At 37.7% G+C, this 18,624-nt stretch overlaps 1 protein-coding gene across 5 annotated transcripts in view; it reads left to right on the forward strand.

The window, feature by feature from the left end:
- The window catches only part of FRMPD2 (FERM and PDZ domain containing 2), a 78,872-nt gene that overhangs the window by 2,218 nt on the left and 58,030 nt on the right, over positions 1-18,624 (forward strand). For 4 of the 5 annotated variants that reach the window (XM_033001790.2, XM_033001786.2, XM_033001788.2 and 1 more), the window contains exons 2-7: positions 6,829-6,957; positions 10,720-10,877; positions 11,825-11,890; positions 13,119-13,304; positions 14,173-14,299; positions 16,127-16,258. In XM_033001790.2, the coding sequence (XP_032857681.1) occupies positions 6,834-6,957; positions 10,720-10,877; positions 11,825-11,890; positions 13,119-13,304; positions 14,173-14,299; positions 16,127-16,258 (793 nt within the window). In that variant the 5' untranslated portion in view covers positions 6,829-6,833. Of the gene's footprint in view, positions 1-4,037; positions 4,079-6,828; positions 6,958-10,719; positions 10,878-11,824; positions 11,891-13,118; positions 13,305-14,172; positions 14,300-16,126; positions 16,259-18,624 lie in introns of all 5 variants that reach the window. The other variant, XM_033001787.2, reaches the window with a different exon arrangement.

An 18,624-nucleotide genomic window follows, 5' to 3' on the forward strand; every position in this document is an offset into this window, starting at 1 on the left:
AATTGGAATTTGTCCCTGTAAGTATGATTCTGTAGGATGCTGAGTTTTACATTTTCTTTTGGAAACAATAACATTTTGTGTCTTTGAGGAACAATGTCCATAGATCTTGTAATAAAGCCATGTCTTTTAACACCCTTATGACTTAGCTCATGAAATTCACTACATGCACATAACCATGTTGTTCAGGAATCAGATTTCAACTCTCTCTTTCAAAGATTAAAGTTTTTAAAGACTGGCCCAACCCATAAGTTTATGATTTCCTAGCAATGACATTTGGCTCTCTTCAGCAATTAAATTTTATCTCCCTTCAGTGCTGAATACTTTGCAATAGTCTGGTTAATTCTCCTGTTGATTAAAGTGCATGTTTCTAGAAAGGAAATAAAATAATTTACATCAGAGAGTGAAAATATATCATATAATGAAGGTCATATCATTACAGCTATAATTTCTGTGCCATAATCTTTCTAAGCAAAAAGGCAACTCCCTTATTTACTTGTCAGTGTTTACAGATTTGTCTCTGCCTGTCTACTTTATTTGAACAGAATTTTCTAACATAATTTTAAATGTTTATTCAAGTTATAAACCCATACATTTCCACTCCATATTTCAGAGAGTTGAATTTCAAACTTGATGAAATTCATATCTCTGGTATGAGGAATAGTGTATTCTCTCCAAAATTATAATAACAAGTGTACAATGAGTTAGAATATAAAAACTGTATACAGAATATATGTGAATAAATCATGTTATGATTTAAATTAATTTTAAACTAGTTCTTTCAAAAAGTGTGGTCTTTTCAGTCTCTTACAACTTTTCATGTACATAAAATTTATTAGTATTTTATGGACAAGCAGGATTGAAATATAGTAGGTTGTACTTAAGAAAAGTAATTAGTAATTATCCCTCTTTTTATCCAGTTATTATGCTTATATTTCCAGGTAAAAAAAACATGTTGTCATGAATGATAGCATGTATCAAGAACTGACTTTAAATATAACAAAGGCTTACTTTACTGGCCCTAAGATGCATTATATAAACAAGCAGCTCAAGAGCTTAACTGAGACACTTAAAAAAGATTCAGTGAGGGTATCTAATCTCAGATTCTTTCCTTTTTTGATTTTCTAAAATATTTCTCTAAAATGATTAGGATATTACATTACATTTATTTTCAATACAGTTTTTTCTGTGTTTCCTCTAAGATTATCAGTAACAGTCATTAATTTGGTGATAGCAACAACATTCCTTTAATTCAATTTTAACTACATTTTAATATATTTTGAGAATTTACTCTTTGAGAATTTACTTGGGTTTGCAATTTTAAATGTTACAGATAAATAGTGCCTATAAAAGCAATATATTTAGTTGTCATTTCTCAGTAAAAGATTTCTATACTAGATGAAGTACTGCTCTTCAAAAACAAAATATAACCTGAAGTATTAAACCAGAACTGTCATCAGCACAATAGATGCAGTCAGACCCTATCCTAAGCTCACAATTACAGACTGAAGTGATCAGCTTCTTTCCTCTGTATCCAACTGCATGTTACAGTTTTGTGGATTGGTATGAATCAGATGCAAAATAAAACAGGATTAGGGTTCTCACTGACAGACAGTTTGGTCCCAGCTTTCAGTGCTTCTTTAGTATCTCCTAACTACCTTGTCCTAGTTATTTTGGAGATCAACAGTTCTCAAAATCTCCATACAGTTTTCCAAATTACAGGGTTTGATTTTTTCTTTTTAAAGAAGCAAACAACATGCATCCTTGAGCAACAAAAGATTGTGATCCTCATGTGAAAATTGTTTATTCAATAATATTTAAGTGTAGACACTCTTGAATGTAGTAGAATTATTCCACTGATCCCAAACTGTCTGTGGAGACTCAGAATCAGTTTAATATGTACATACTATGCAATGATCTTGTGCCTCTATAAAAAGAAAGCCCTATCTTCCCTATTCAATTCAGAAATTATTCTGTACATCAAACATTTAATCTGTATGCATACTAGGATAATTTTCAATTTCAAAAATGTCTCTACATTCACATTTATAACTAGATAATATTTTAGTGCATAAAGGAGATCAGTTAAGTGTCTTTGTGGAGATATTTCCTACAGCATGCAAAAAGGTGATTCTGGTCCTGGTTCAGGTTCGAGCCAAATGCTGTCACTGCCACCACGACTCAAGGAAGTAAGAGGCAGTTAGATTGATGCTCGCTGCATCCATTCCTTCTCCACCTGTGACTACAGAAAGTTCTGCTTTCATCATGTCACATGAATGAACTGCTTGGCTCGGGACAGACTGTTCATAAATTCTATACATTTACTTTGGAATTATCACTGATGACCAAAACTATACCTCAATCCAAATGTTAATATTGGTCCTAATTTTAATCCCCCTAAATTTGTATTCCAAGTTTGATTTATTGCACAGCAAGTCCTGAGATAGGCTGCAAAAACTTTTCTTAGGGTATTTGGAATACTTAACATTAAAAAAAGCATTTGTCTTTCCCTGTCATGTATTAACTGTGTTTTAATTTACTTCAGGTCTTCATTGAATTTTCAGTGCCTTTTGATGAAATTCCTGAACTCTTGTGTCATAAAGATGTAAAGATACAAATTCATCACTAGGCTACTCTTAAACATAAGGCACTTCAAAGCAACATCTTACTGTAAATTATTAATCTTTGAGGGGTGGAACCACAAAGGAAAACCAAGAGATAGGATACACAGGTTGATTTTATCTAGGTTGAAGCCCTCACCCGAGTGTGTTCAGAAATTATATTACTTTGTAAGTTAATTAACCCATTGTCCACCACCTCATGTCAAGTGAAATGATGCTGACTAAAAATGCATTTTTTCTAGCTGCTTTTCATTCTAAAAGATCTTTAAGAATCAGCAAGTCTGTTTTGCTAATCTGTCTCCTTTTCAGCCCTTAAAATCAGTCTATTAGTCCTCCAACATCCTAGGAAAATGTCGCTTCAGGTTCCCATCTTTCCTGGCGTTTGATCAGCTTAGATTTGAAAGCAGATTGCTCAATATCTTGCAGAATAGCACCTGAGATCCCTTGGGTAAGTCCCTTTTTACAAAAAGGTTTTTTTTCCCCACTTCATCTTGCTGCCACTGATACAACAAATTTTACCTCTGGCTATACAGAAGTAGGATTGGGTCCCCTAGGTGTTGGTCCTTTATTTACAGGAGGTGCTTTTAGACTACCAGACAGCACTTGAGGCCTAAAGGAGACTACTAGACATAGCTAAGAAATTGGAGTACAGCAGCTGAAAGGGATGGAAGGCTAAGAAAAATACTGTATCTAGAGAAAGTTAGCTAAAGACCATCTTTTTATAGACTTGTGTGTAGTTTTATTGGTGTGTCCTTTGATGCAGCACTAGAAGAAACAATTCCTGGTCCTGAAGTTGCCCTTGAAAGTGACCAGTGGAGATTTAGATACTTCCACACAGTGGAGTGGTTAAATTATGCAAAATCAGTATTAGCCTGATGTCATGTGTCTTCATGTGCAGTGGGTTTACACCAGTTTACAGGTACTATTACGAGTAAACACCTTTTTCTGTATATAGTGGTGCAAATGGAAGAGGTTACACTCCAAGCCCCCTCTCACTTGCCTGTCAGTACAAGCCTACACTCATACTCTCTTAGTGAAGTTAGTGGCTGAGTTTAGCATCCTCTCAGATCTCGCAGAGGACCTACTTATGTGGCCTCTCTCTGGCTCACTCATGTCAAAATCATTTAGTCACCTCTAGTAGAGAGGCTGCGATGGGCATTTATGTCCAATAGGCAATACACCTTTGTCAGACACAACTGTTCACAAAATCTACATCTGTTTACACCCTTCAGCAATTTAAAAGCTGGTTAAGTTTCCAGCTACATATTTTGCAATATACAGATAAAGTAATGAAGCAGATATTTCAGGCTAATTTACATATTTGGATGGCACTACCTTCTTCCATAGAAGTCAGCAGAAGCTTTGTCTTTGTCCTCAGAGCACAAATTGGCACTGAAAGTTCTTTGCTACTTTTTCCAGGCATAAAAATATTAACCTCTATATCCTGGCCAAACTCCAAGGTAGGTGATTACATTCTGCTGCTCTAATTTTTCCCTGCAGGCTTAACTAGATCTAGCATCATTTCCTGATGTGTTGTGTTACTGCAAACAGTCAAGTCCCTTTTTGCAAAGTTATTGTTAACTTTTTCCTCCTTGCCTCCTAATTTGTCTGCTTTGCCTTATCAGTTGTAGCTTGTTTGAAAGTCAGAATTGTTATGTTCTGAATCAAAGCTTTTATTAAATTGAGGGACCATAAATATGTGCAGTTCTACAATGATAGCAATATCTTTATATCACTTTTCATCTCATATCATATACATGGCATAGCCTGGCTGTAAATGAAAATGAAATGTAGTTTTTTTTTCCCCAAGAACACAGTTATATTTTTGACAAATATCACATCATGCTGGTCTCGAAAACCAAAAGTCAAAAACACAGCCCAAAATCACAGGGCATTCTGGGCGAGTTTAAAAATCAGTTGACAATTTACTTGTAAAATAACACATCGCTTAACTCTACATTGCATTAAATCAATAATTTATTACACTTTAAAGAGATTATAAGAGATTATGATTTCTGTGGCCATACAATCTAATAATTTTTGGAAGAATTTTGCACATCATTGTTAACAATTAATTTAATTCATACTTAATATTGATCTGAGAAAAAAAAACTCTTAGAAAAAACACTCGTTATAGAAGTTAAGCATCTCTGGTGTAACTGCTGATTTCACTTTGGCACTATAAAGCTGTAATGCCTGCACTCTGGTTAGTTGCTTATTGAGTAACTTAAGCTAGTTAGAAATATCTGCACTGAAATCACTTGATATAAGGACTTCTACATAAAATAGAGGATGGCTCTATTTAGCTTCTTTCCTCAGCATGGTCTCAAATAAAACTGCACTAAATACAGTCTGCTGGATTACCCATATGGAGAAGCTACACAGATTCTATCTCTGAGGACATGAATTGATTGCTTAGTCCCAGTATCACAGGGTTAAGTGAAATGCTATCACAGTAATGCCTTAGATTAAGAAGATTTGTCTGTGTCTTCTAATTAAGGTTAGGTTCTTAGGAAACTTTACTATCCTTTGAAGTTACAGAGTCTAAAATTAGGACTCTGGTTCTGTTTAAAATGTTACTAGGTTGGTCCATAATCCTGTAGTGACTGCAGCAAGGGATCATTCATCCAATGTTGTGACTCCCTGTTTGGAAGCTAGTGAGCCGTGATGAGCCCCCATGAATCAAAGTCTGAGTAGTCTATTAATCAGCAACAAGTTGGTCCTGCAGAACATCGTAATGCTCTTGCAGTGACCCCGTGAAGACTGCATGAAAAATGGAAGCTGGCACAGAAATCAGCTGTAAAACACAGTAAATTCTGTTGCGGGCAGAGAGCAAATGGCAGCAGTAAGTGGGCTCTGTACAGAGGGTGAAGAAATGTTTAGGGGGAAGATCTGTTTTAGGCTGGAAGTGCAGTAATTTTACAGTGGCATTTATAATCCTATACATGATAATAGCATCCTAGGCTCAAGTGTCCTCACTTCGTGATCTACAGTCAATGTCAAAACCTCAAAGCAATAGATGGATCACTTCCAACTTTTCTCATTCTGCCCCTACTTACACAGTATACAATGACTTTATGGAGCTCACTGTTACAGGGTAGTAACAGCAAAAGCACAAATTAAGTTGAAAAATTTTTAGCAAATTTTAAGCTTGGATTCAGTTTTCCTTACAGATGTGTAGTCTTAGAGCTCTTCCCAGATTAGTAAATTACAGAAACGTAAAACTGTTGAAATGGAAAAATCAGACCCATTTATGAAGAAAAAACCTTCTTTGACAATATTTAGTATGATAAAACATTCAGAGTAAAAGAAGCCTTGATACTTCAAGTCACAAGTCAGTTTCTAGTTGGCTGGGATTAGGAAAATACTTTTCCAATAGGTAAGGCCTTAAATTATGATTTGCTACAGGATGCCTTTCTCCAAATGATCTGATGCTGCATTGCAGCCAAGACAAATCAGGGAGAGTGAGTGGACCAACATTCCTCTGCAGTACCCCAGGTCCTATGTACCTGTCAGATAGGATAGTGTGCTGTGAGCCACTAAATGGCTATTCATCAGCTCACATAGGGAGTCATCTTCTAATTTGGTTTAGTGAAACAAAGAAAGTTTATATATACATTGGTATGGATGAACTACAAGTTCTGAGTCTCAGATATCCAACCAAGAAAATCTCTCGTAAAGGAACTCAGTAAGAGTCTACAAGCTTTGACTGATCAGTCTCTGAGCAATGAATGAAACTCAGTTGCTCTGCTGGACTGTGTTTATAAACCTTTCATATTACAGTGCACCTCTATTGTTTTCCCATTCTTTTTCTTTTAGACTAACTCTGTCACGTTTTTACAGATAAGAGCATCCAATTAAGCAGCAAAGCCAATGCCCTACTATTCTGATAACCACTCATGAAGTCTGAACACCACATATGCATGAAGGATCACTTGAGTAAAAAAATATTTGCCCCACAGAATCTTGTGATTGGCTTCAAATTATGAGTAAGAGAGCTAAAAAAGATTACAGGAAGTCACTTAGCTCAGTCCCCTTTATTTACTTTTACTCAGATTAAAATAGGGATGAAAGATACCTACTTTTTCTGAACAAAGCAGCAGGGTGGTTCACAAACTATTTCTTATTGTGAGAGAAGGGTACAGTTCTAATCAGTATGGTTTGCTTTGAGCTATTCCTTAGTGTGTCCAAAATCTGGTTTCTATTGCAGCAAGCATGAGCAGTTCCTGTGTGACACTGACTGAGCTCCTGTGGGCAAAAGGAAGCCCTTTAGAGGAAGAAGAAATATGGGCACTCTTGTACCTGGCCACAGTGCAGCTTCTGGAGGACCTTCACAAAGGTGAAGTGAAAAGTATCTTACGGTTCTTACTGTTGGAAATCAATTCTTGAGTTATTTTAGCTCTTTAGTTTTGGGGTTTTGGTTTGGTTTGGGTTTTTTGAGAGAGAAAAAGCTCTAATGGCAATAATAGTGTATTACTAATAAAAATGAGAAATCTTTCAGTGTTGCTGGGATTACATGCAGACCGCTCTGCCTACATATGAGATCTTCACACAGGTGGTTTTTTTTTTTTTTTTTTCCAAATTACACATCATGTACTTACAATCACTAAGTACAACTATACATGGTAGAATTGGACAGAAGAGTACTTCCTAAAGACTGAATAACATAGCACACACAGAAAGTGCAGGGCCAGCTAGGATCACGTGCTTCATGTACTGATAAAGGAGGACAGGCAAATCCACATGGCTCCTCATTCAGCTAGTAAGAGACTTTTATCCTTGATGATAATAATGTGACTTGTCATAATGGCTAGGCAAATCATGATGAATGCTTGCCAAGCAGGCCAGCTGTACAAGAGAGCACAGCTGAGCAATCTGTCACATTTTGAGAACTGTTTATGACAATGCATATTCCTGTTGAGGGAAGACTGGATGTGTTCTTACCTCATGAGCATGTAGAATCGAAAAAAAAATACTGAAAACAAGTGATGTGTAACTTCTGCTATAGCTGGAGGGGTGAAATTTTATTATCAGCTAGTTTTTATTGGACTGAAACACTACAGCAGGTTGACTATACCATCAGTTCTCTATTATCTAGTATAATGAGGATAGAATGGCCCAGACAAGACAGGCAACAGGAGTGTGCAAAGGAGTGTAGCACAGAGATACCCACCTGGATAGATTCAGCTCACGTCCATCACATCTTATTGACTCAGTGCCAGACATTAAGCTCTCCTGATCTCTTATGTTAAAAAAAAAAAAAAAAAAAGAGATTTTTTAGATGTCTATTGAATTGAGATAATCAGCCTATATTCCCTGTGATGTACCAGATAAATTTAGGGTAATATGATTAGAAGATGAAGAATTAAAGAGGAAGTAGGGATGTAGACTCAAGCTAGTCTATAAGTCAAGCACAAGGCAGCTCAAACATGTCTTTAGAGAGCTCAAGTCCAGAAGTGATGCCAAGTTGGACTCCTCATTCTGCAGCTGAATTCCCAGTGCTCCAGTTTCTTGGAGGACAGAGAAGGTGAACTGCCGCTTAGTGTCATCCCAATTGAGAAAGGTATATCTCTGGCTCCACATCTCTTAATTACATCTATATCGCTTCTGGAATCAGTCTCTTCTCAGGGATAGTACTGCCATGTTTGTGCTGCATTGTGCTTGATGTAATAAATTGTGCTAGAGCTGGTGAAGGTCTGTACCATTTGCTTTAGCAATATTTCCAATGGGTTTGGGCACTGACTGGTTAGGCTGGCAATGCTCATTCATTGGCTGGCCAACATTACAGAATGCCAGGTAATCTTCATTGAGGATAAAGTACAAGCTGGCTATCTGATTCTAAAACAGATAAATTTCCCAGCATGTGCTAGTTGTATTTGCATACAATAATACAGAAAATAGGGAAGGAGCAAAAGAGAAGGCTAGCCGATGAATTTAAGACCTTTAATTTTCTAAAGAAGTAAATGTCACAGCTGTTGCAAATACCAGTGGTCCATAGGTCTTCCATCTCTGGGGCCTCTGGCTATACAAACCTCCTAGGTATATATGAGTTCCCAGTTTAACATTTTACCCATTTTTACCATCCATTTTCCTGATGTAAAGGTCAACATGCATAAGAACTAAGTAGTAATTTTTTAATATATCATTTTTAAATGCTAACATACCAAAGCATTTAGGGCATGTTTCTGAGCTCTTCTCCTATGGACATCTGAATGGTCTCTGTTCTCATGGACTGAAAAGAGTGGTTTAACAGACAACATTTTTTGTTTTGAATTACCTATATTTCCAGGAAACCTATAGCTAAATATTGCCATAGTTAATGCAGCTTTTCCTCTTTCTGAAGTAAACAGATTGATCTTAGATGCTTTTTAGCGTGTTTTTTAAATGAATATTTTAATTAAATCACTTGGATATCTTTGGGCAAATTCACTCAACATACGTATGCAAGTGTGGAGTGTTTGCAGAAGATTGTACATCCTCATGCTTCCACTCGTGCTTCAGGCCACTCGGACCGAGCTCAGTTGATCTCTGCAGTGATATTTTTTAAGAGTGCTCAGCTCTTTAAAAGAAGAATCCACTCCATTACTCAGAAATCTTCATATAGATTTTTTCAGGGAACAGAAGAGCAAGCTGTTCCCTAAGGGACAGGGAGCCCAGACCCAGGCACAGTTACAAGGGTGGCCGGGCAGAGGCTGTGCCAGCCAGGGCCCTATCCCACAGTACCCAAATAAGGCAAGAAGGGCAGGTCTGGGGTTGACAACTAGGAATCCAGACCACCACACAAGTCTGTGGTGGCAAGGCAGGTTCAAGGTCAAGCTGGGAAGCTGAGTCAGGATCAGGTCTGGTGGGGGCAACCAGGGTCAGAGAGCCCAGCAATTACCAGGCAAGTCCACAGTGATAAGGCAAGTCTGAGGACAGGCTGGGAGGTCAGTCTGTGGGTGAGGATTAATAAGGTCCAAAGTCTGGCAAGGCATGGCTGTGACTGAGCTGGAGACAGGTATTCCTACACCATACCTCAGGCAGGATCTCAAGGTGATGGGATGAGTTTAACTGGAGCCTGAGACTACGGGCAGAGGATGAGGGCAAGTCCCAAGTGAGGCTGGTCAGGGCCATTAAGGACTATTAGTATCCTTAGGATCTTGTCAGGTTTAGGAGTCTACATTTATCATTTGAAAACACTTTTGTTTGAAATATCCCCTCTCTTTTAGCAAAACTGACACGCAGACAGAAAGATTGAATGTGAATAATGATAAAATACGACTGTTCACATTACTGGTAGAATCTAGTCAAAGTTTTAGTTTGCATAGTTCTAATATTTTCATTTTGGTAAAAAAAATCCCAAAGTTCAAGTTAGTTGGAAATGAAAACCTTAGCAGATTATAAAACTGGGACTTGGGAAGATTGTTTCTACTGCTACCTCAGCTTCTGTTGACTGACACAGTGTAGTCATCAAAGCCTGGCTCTGCATCATTTTCTTCATCTGTACAATGGAAATAAAGTGATATTGACTCCTGACTGACTTTCTGGCAAAGTAACTTGTCTTTTCTAGACACAATACACTGAAAGAGAGGTTACTAAAATGCAGAGCTTGAATGACTATAAGCAGCACACAGAACAAAACAGTATCTTCACAGATAAGAAATTTGTACCATGTTCATGCAACTTAATGGAAGCTAACTTAAAAGGTCTTTTGCAAATGCCAACTTCAAAGTATTCATGCTTTACTTGAAGAAGTGTTCTAATCTTCTGATAATCTCTTGTGCTTTGCATAAAAAGATCCACTAAAAATGTCAAGATCTCCAGAATCTGCACATGGGATGTAATTCTGCCTTTCCTTAGGCTTCAGAAATCCATTGAAATCAATATATTGCTTATATGTGTGAAATGCTGTGAGAGAGAAATCAAGTCTTTAACCATCACTGAATTCCAGCTGACAAAATCAGTCAGGCATAAATGAACATGATTCCACTGACTTCTGGGTACATCTCCAGGAAACTAAAGTGATGGGTTTGGCTATGCAGGTGAGACACCAGCAATATGATTTTCTGAGCACAGTGAATTCAATACTAAGAACTCCATTATCTTCTTCAACACTTTTCAGATGCTGCCATCTGTGTGATTTGTCCAAGGTCAGTCCTACTGTCTCCTGAAGGAAATTTGTCCTTCCAAAACAATGCATCTCAGACAGAAGCTATCCCTTTCACTGCACCAGAATTGCTCCACAGACAAAGTAAAAACCAGCGCATCGGACTAACAAAGGTGAGGTATATTACAAAATAAATCTTGACAGTACCTCATGAAGACAAACTTGTGGCTTTTAATGCAGCATACCAGGTAGCTACTGTCAAACTCCATTTCTAATAACATTAAAAAAAATAGACTACAGTTAGAAAGATTTATGTGTATCTTACAGCTCACCATTAGATTAGCATGGATTTTTGAACATCAGTTCTCGAGGTCTGCAGAAATGTATTATTTGTATAGGTCCACAGAAAGGAAGAATATTTCTATGAACATGATGTTTGACCAGATACAGTAATTGTAATCCAAGAAGCAGCAGGACAGCAGTATCTAGACAATAAGAGAGTGGAAGCACTCCCAGGAAGTCACAAATATGTTCAGCTTTGTTAACAACTTACTTCTCCCTGCCAAATGAGTCTCTCTGGCAACACAGAAAGGTACAACACTCAGGTACCTAAAAGTTTTGCATACCACTAGGACCACATCAGTGCATACTTCCCTCAGGCAGAACACAGTAGTTCCAGAGTCCCACATAACTGACCACTTAGATGATTAGCAGAAACATGAAGCTTTGGAATAGATGGTCCTCACTCCAGTAATCCTCTTCCTGGACACAACTGCTAGTCAGTCCCACAGGTAGGGGAGAACTTTAATTACCAATGGGAGAGATTTAAAACTAAGAAAGGAGTTTAAATTCCTTTTCCTACTCATGGCATCATTGGATATAGGGCAGTCTGGCTCAGCCCCTCAGGTTGAACAATCCTCATTGCATGCTATCTGATCCATAAAGCAAAAGTCACGATTGTACTTTTATATATGTTTCATCTAGTCTAATTTTTAAAGAAATTATCTGTTTTGATTTTGCCATTTTGTGACCAAAGACACAAAAAGATGGTCTCTCTAGTATGAGGCTTTTCTGTATTTAATGTTGCCTATATAAAGGGTTTATTTTTCTGTTTTGACAGATGCTAGTGTATTCCTTAGGAATGACCCTCTACTGGTCAGCAGACTACCAGGTTCCTCCAAACCAGGCCAGTAACACTAACATTTTTGTTTTATTTTTTTTCTGTCTTATATTGGTAGGTTCAAAGATTGACAGGCATAATCTGAGATTTTAGTAAGAGGGGCTTTATATTTTGGACCACTAGAAAGAATTGGAAACTTGTGTCAAGGTCCAGACTTTACCAAAATTACCAGTCCATCCAAATCAGGAATTTAGTTAGGCCTCATCTTTTCTCTCCTTTTTTTTTTTTTTTTTTTTTTTTTTCTCCTTTTTCTTCAAAAACCTGAATTGTTCCGATTAAGATGAATTGTACATTGCTTTTAAGAGTGAAGATTACTTATTCCAAGACACTATTAAGGAACAGGCTGCCCAGGGAAGTGGTTGAGTCACTATCCTTGGAGGTATTTAAAAGATGTGTAGATGTGGAATTTAGGGACATGGTTTAGTGAACTTGGCAGTGTCAGGTTTACAGTTTGACTCAATGATCTTAAAGGTCTTTTCCAACCTAAATGATTCTATGATTCTAAGATAGGAAGGGCTAGCAGAAAAACATCATGTCAGCATGACTGTGGTACTGTGCAAATTTACATGCTTTATTCAAAGAATGGGATGTTGGAATAAAACTAAATTACTCTCCTTAGTTCTGAGCAAATTCTACTAGCATCTCTGCTAGTTGAAATTTTGCACTGCTTACCCAGAATACTCTGAAAAATTCGTAGCACACATTTTGTTTCATTTCTATATCCATGCCTTTTGATTGCACTTTTTTGATTTGGTGAGCACAAACTTTTAGTAGATTTAACCTCCCTTTCATGGGTATACATGGTCTAAGAGAAAAGGCTCTATAAGCTACATGACTAAAATTTAAGTATCTGATCTCTGTGGAAACAGTTTTGACTGGTATAACTCCTCACCCTTTTGAAGCTAATGCTGCCACGTGTCTTACTTGCATGAATCTTTAAGATTCACAGTCTAATTAGCAAAGCTGTGAGCTGTTGTCTGTCAGCAAGAAGCCCCTATATGGGCTGATGACCCTCTTTGTAGATGCCGGTTCCTTCCAAAGCTATACTGGATCCCATTACAGGCTCCATTTAGTGCTGCTATGCTGCCTGTATGGAATTTTCCCAGTGTTTAAAGGAACTCAGTGCCCATTTCTCACAAAGGGTGAAAGGCTTACAGAAACTCCTGGTCTCAGTTTACACAGGATTTCAGACCACTGGGGGATGCCATTTAACAGTACCTCCATTTTGACTCAGTCCCTCCAGCTGAGTGACCAACTACACACTCTCTTGCTGACACTGTGTGAAGATCTGCCACATAAAAGACTTTCTCCTGAATCAATTCTGGATGCATGTGAGGCACACCAGAAGGAGTCTGCTTCCTTACCAGCAAAAGTCTACATAAAGAAAATGGTCCAGTTTGCTGTGGGAAATGTCAGTGAGGTAGGTACTACTCTCAGACTCTAATAATCTCCTTTTCTTTGGTGAGAGAGGTGAGCAGCAACATGGGACATAGGTGAGGAATTGCATGAAATTAATGCTTGTATGAATTAAGGCAGTGAGATTTGGTTCTAGACTTCTAAGCAGGAAATTGAGTGGTCGTGTACAAGCAAATGAGGCAATGAATCCATGTCTCACATCACTTTTACACTCCCAGGAAATTATACAAATCCAGCTTTTGCACTTACAGTATCTTCATGTCTTTCATTAATACTGAAGAAATCATGATCTTTACAGAGACTTCATATTGACCAAAGGAATGGACTTTACACAAGAAAAAAGATTTCTTCATTGCTATTCTGGTTTCAGACCTTCTTTGTGAAATTCAAATAAATCATATTTACATCATATTGAGAATTTCATTCATCATCCTTGAGTGGAAGTGAACATTTACCATGCAATCAAGCCTGACCATGTAAAGTCTTTAATAAGTGAGCACATGAGTCTTTTTCAAGATTCAAAATATCAACAAACATTTTTTTGACAAGATGAATTAAACTGGAAGAAAACACACTGCAAACATTCTTTCCTGTTTTCAACCAGTATTCATTAACGTTCTTAGATGACCTTTTCCCTTTCACTCTCTGTTACTCTATTTCCCACTGTAACAGTGTCCCATCTTAAACACAGCTAGTATGAGAACATGAAGACATCAAAACTCAGTCCTGTTTTGTGTTTATCTGAGAAGATGAAGTTGCTTATACCAAGCAAATCAGCAGCCTCTGACAAGCAGAGGGCAAGGATCACTTCAGTATGAGAGTCTGAAGTCCACATATCATACGACATTGACTTGCAGTACTCTCTTTTCTAGGTAGAGCGGGTAGTCACCAAAGACAGCACAGCCTCTCAGCTTTACAGAAGTCACGCGATAAGGAAAAGGCTGCATGAGAAAGTATTAGACACCTCACCACTGTCTTCCCAGATGAATTTTCACCAAGGTAAAGACTTATTATTTGAACTGTCTAATAAGGATACAGCCAGCTTTTTCTGAGTCTTACTCATGCTAGGTGAATTGTTTAATTTCATGCTGTAGTGGTTACATATAGTGTTTGACAGGATATTTATTGCTTTACATATAAATGACTTCATAATGGAAAGAATGAGGCAAGTCAGCAAGGTTTCTGTTCCTTCTTTCCTCAAAGGACAGTAGTCTGAGGGCTGTGAAGCAATGATAACGAATCAGCTTGCACAGATTCAACTCTTAAAGCACTTTGCATAAAACCTGTGCATATTAAAAAAAAAACCAAACCACAACACTTTCGAAACTGCTTTTGTACTTTGTGTACTCCAATGTATTTTTGAAGGTAAAAAGTGGGATTCTGTGAAGTTATCCTGTTGTCATTGAAGAATATATATTTGTTTTTCCTATTTGATTACTCAAGCAAAGATTTTTGGTTTCATTTTGTTTTCAGTTCAATTTTTCTACTCAAAAGATGTTTTATAAATTCACACATGTATTGCTGGAGTGATTTCAAGACACAAGGCCAGATTCAGCTCACTATAGAAATAAACCAGCATATACTAATTTCACATTTCATTTGACTAAGATCAAGAGTTTATTAGCCCTCAGAGTAATTCTTTAACTGCAAATAAATGTGGACTTCAGGTTCAGATAGTTCTTTTTTCTAGTATCTATATTGCACTGTTCACTTCAAGAGGAATCTCTGATTTTGGGGCAAGAGGAAGGCTGGCCCAAGCTATGCAGGCTTTTTTTGGATATGCTCAACATTAGGCATATGAACAGTCCAATTCCTATTCAGCAAATCACAAAAATGTTCCGTTAACTTCAACTAGAATTAAACATATGCTTAAATACCTATGGAACATTTCCATTAGGTATTATTGGTCATAAGAAAAGGAGATTTTTTTGAAAACATACAGATAAACCACCCCCAAATCATATTGGCTCACTCACTCATTCAGAAACTGAGTTTATAGATTCGCACTTGCATAAGATGGTGAAAACCCTGCTGCTGCCAAAATGCGATGGTCCCATCTTCAAGCCCCTATTAGCCACAGATTCCTGCCATTTCCTTCCTACTGGTTCTAGTGATTATGTATCTGGGGTGATCTCTGTGTTTTCTAGGGATGCAGGTCACGTGGCTTACAATTGCTGAAGGACTTCAATGAATCAGGATGTTTATTACCTTGAAAATGTGTAAGCCACACTTTTCAAGGCAGCACTCCATTTTTATTTTTTTATTTTTTTATTTTTTTTAAATTAAAAATTATCACTTTCAGTGATTCTGGAAAAGGACAAGAGACAATGCAACCAAAGTAAAGTTAGGGTACAACAGACATACATACTTCCTAATGACTCAGGATGACCCCTTAATGGAATTTCTGCAGCTGATTCTGGCAGTGGATTGTGTCTGGGCACTGTCAATCCTGCATACAGAAAGAATACTTTATAGCTGAAGGTTTTGGGCCTCAGAATATAAGGAAGGAGAACTCTGCAAGTTATCTGCACTTTGCAACCTTTCAGTTAAACATGTAGAATAGAATTAATATATTAGATTATTTTTTATTTTGAATGGTTGAGGAGAACTACGAGAACTATATTGGGTCAGAATAAGGTTATGATAGTAATAGAATGAAGTTACCAAGCTTCCTTCTGTTCTTAAGGAATTGAAGTCAGGGTTAGAAGGCAGACAGGCATGGACTATATAAAAATTGGTCAGGTCAAATGTTATTTATCTTATCATGCAGATACAATGATTTATAATTAAACTATGTGATTCATCATATTTCCTTTCTGTTTCAAGAAAAAGGGTCCAGATTAATGAATTATAGTCGATCAACAGAAGATTACAGGCAATTATCTGTGGACTACAGTGACTCTAATAGTATTTCTGAAAGTACATCTTTGATACTGTCTAACCAAGGACACAGGAGAGGTAAGATTTTCCTGAAAGATTATGTTTATGAATTATGTACTCATCTCTCTTGTCCCCTGAAATGTGAGACTACCCATGTATGGTCAGGTGATAGGTACTCCCATGCACTTGCAGTCACGTGACTGGGGAGGTATATTTGTGCTAAGCTGCAGAGAAGAAAGATCCTTTTACAGTGGATTCCTTTTTACTTGTGTCCTACTATGAAGCTATACATTGCCTAGTTACCATGAAGCACCGTCACCTCTTTCTTGCTTTATGTCCCCTTTGCCAGGTGAAGCTGTTCATCAGATCACAGTCAAAGCCTGACAGCATGTTTCTGGCACATAGGGTATTGAAATATTTGAGAAACAGTGGACCTACCCCACAAACACATATGATGGGCAATGTCAAGATGGAAGCACTGAAATCAGTTGAATCTATGAATAATACCTAAGACTTGAATGGTGGGGGTTAATGTTTCTTCAAGGCCACTCAAAACAATGGGACTAATTCTGAAATCTTGAAGAAAGAAACCACCAAGCATCCCTTTGTTTTCTTTTCATTTTTGTCCTAAAGCCATTGTGTATTTTCTGCTCAGTGTGTTGTTTTTGTTAAGATAAATGCCAGGTTGCAATGCTGCTCTTCTTGTTTACTCTGTCCGGAGATATGAGAGTTGGAATTTTAGCTCCACTGTCAATACTTTCATGGCTGGAACAGCATGAAAGAAACTGTTCTGGAGAGGACCCATTCAGTGAAGACACTGTGGTAGACATCAGTCAGGGTCCTTCCCAAGCCACTTAAATCACAGTGTAGGGGGGGATACTATGAAGCAAAGAAAGGAATTCAGCAGGAAGGGGAGTACTGATGTGCATGTGTATCTTCATGTTTAAATTGGAATTTGAGCTAGGGACACCTAGACAGGACGTTCACACTGCCTATAAGCCACTGCCAAATGTCATTGTCTCCTAAAAAATCAAGCCCCACATCTCAGACTCCTGTTCATTTCTATTCTCCACTGCACAGTTACCCACCCTCCCATCTGCTTTCAACCTTTTTTCCCACTCTTCTTGGGGCACACGTCCTGAGCTTCCAGATCCAGAGGTGGAAGTTTGCTCTGTACTTCAGAATTTACTTCCTCCCTCTATGAACCTCCATGAGAAATTAAGTACTAAGGTCCTCCTCTGGCATGGATTCAAATGTGCTCTGTAAGCATGTGCATTTTTTTATCGCATAAATGTCTTCCCTAAAGCTATAACTCTAGAGTCCACTACATCAGTTACGATGCAACAAGGTATGCATACCAATTGGTTAATTCATTGGTGCCATAAATAACAGAAAACTGCTGAGTAGTCCTTGCATTCTCTCACTGGGGAGCATTAATTTGGGTTTATGATATCCAGCTGCTGATTGTCATGAAATTTGTAGGAACATATTACCCACCATCTCCCAAATTTGAAAGGTTTAAAATTTACTAAACAAAAATAAAAGTCATGGAACATGATCTCCAGGGACTAATTTCACTAGGAAAGATGTCAAAAACCCTGGGTGCCCACTACATTAACATAAGTCTCCCATGAGATAATTTACAGAGAGAAAGCAAATACATCCTGAGGAAAAAAACCCACATGTAATAGCCTCTCAGCCCCAAGTCCTTAGCCCCAAGGAAGAGGAAGGTGAGGTTACTCATACAACTGCTGTTGATACTCTCCTCCTGAAATGTGCTTTTCCGAAGCTATAGAATTGCAATCTATTGATAGCAGCAATAAAAACCCAAGACTGCAGCCACTCCCTATGTGACGCATATGTCTCAGTCACATACCTAGTGGTACATAGTGAAAGTAAATTCAGAAGTCTGTTTTGTAAGTCCTTTTTTAAAAAATTTTGGTCATAGGCTTGACAAAGGCTCATTCCAGTGAATCTGTGCACTTCTCAGACTCCACTGAAACATTGGTAGCTGTTCATACTCAGGATTTTGTAACACAGAACTCTAAATATACAGGAGAAAACACAGAATATGACAGCTTGTTTGCTGGAGACATTCTTTCATAAGATAATGTATTAGAAAAATGCATTTTTCTCTGAAAAGGAATATTACCATCTAATAAAGCACCATTATCAAGGGAGACCAATATCTCTATCCAGACTGCATGTTAGAAGCTTATTTAACAGCTATTAAATTAATCATCTTCAAAATCAACTTCTTTGAGGGCCACGTGTTACTTAAACATCAGGAACGTGTTAGATTTGTGATCAAAGCATGGCAGTCTGTCCATTTGAAACCAGCCAACTTGTCCCACTGACATAACAGCTGGGACAGGAAAACTAAAGAGAATTTTATGTGCTTGTCAAATTGTATTTATACAACTATGTGAAACCTAAAGTGTAAG

The sequence above is a fragment of the Tyto alba genome, unplaced genomic scaffold (genome assembly GCF_018691265.1).
Source record: "Tyto alba isolate M040663 unplaced genomic scaffold, T.alba_DEE_v4.0 Super-Scaffold_1, whole genome shotgun sequence".
Lineage (NCBI taxonomy): Eukaryota > Metazoa > Chordata > Aves > Strigiformes > Tytonidae > Tyto > Tyto alba.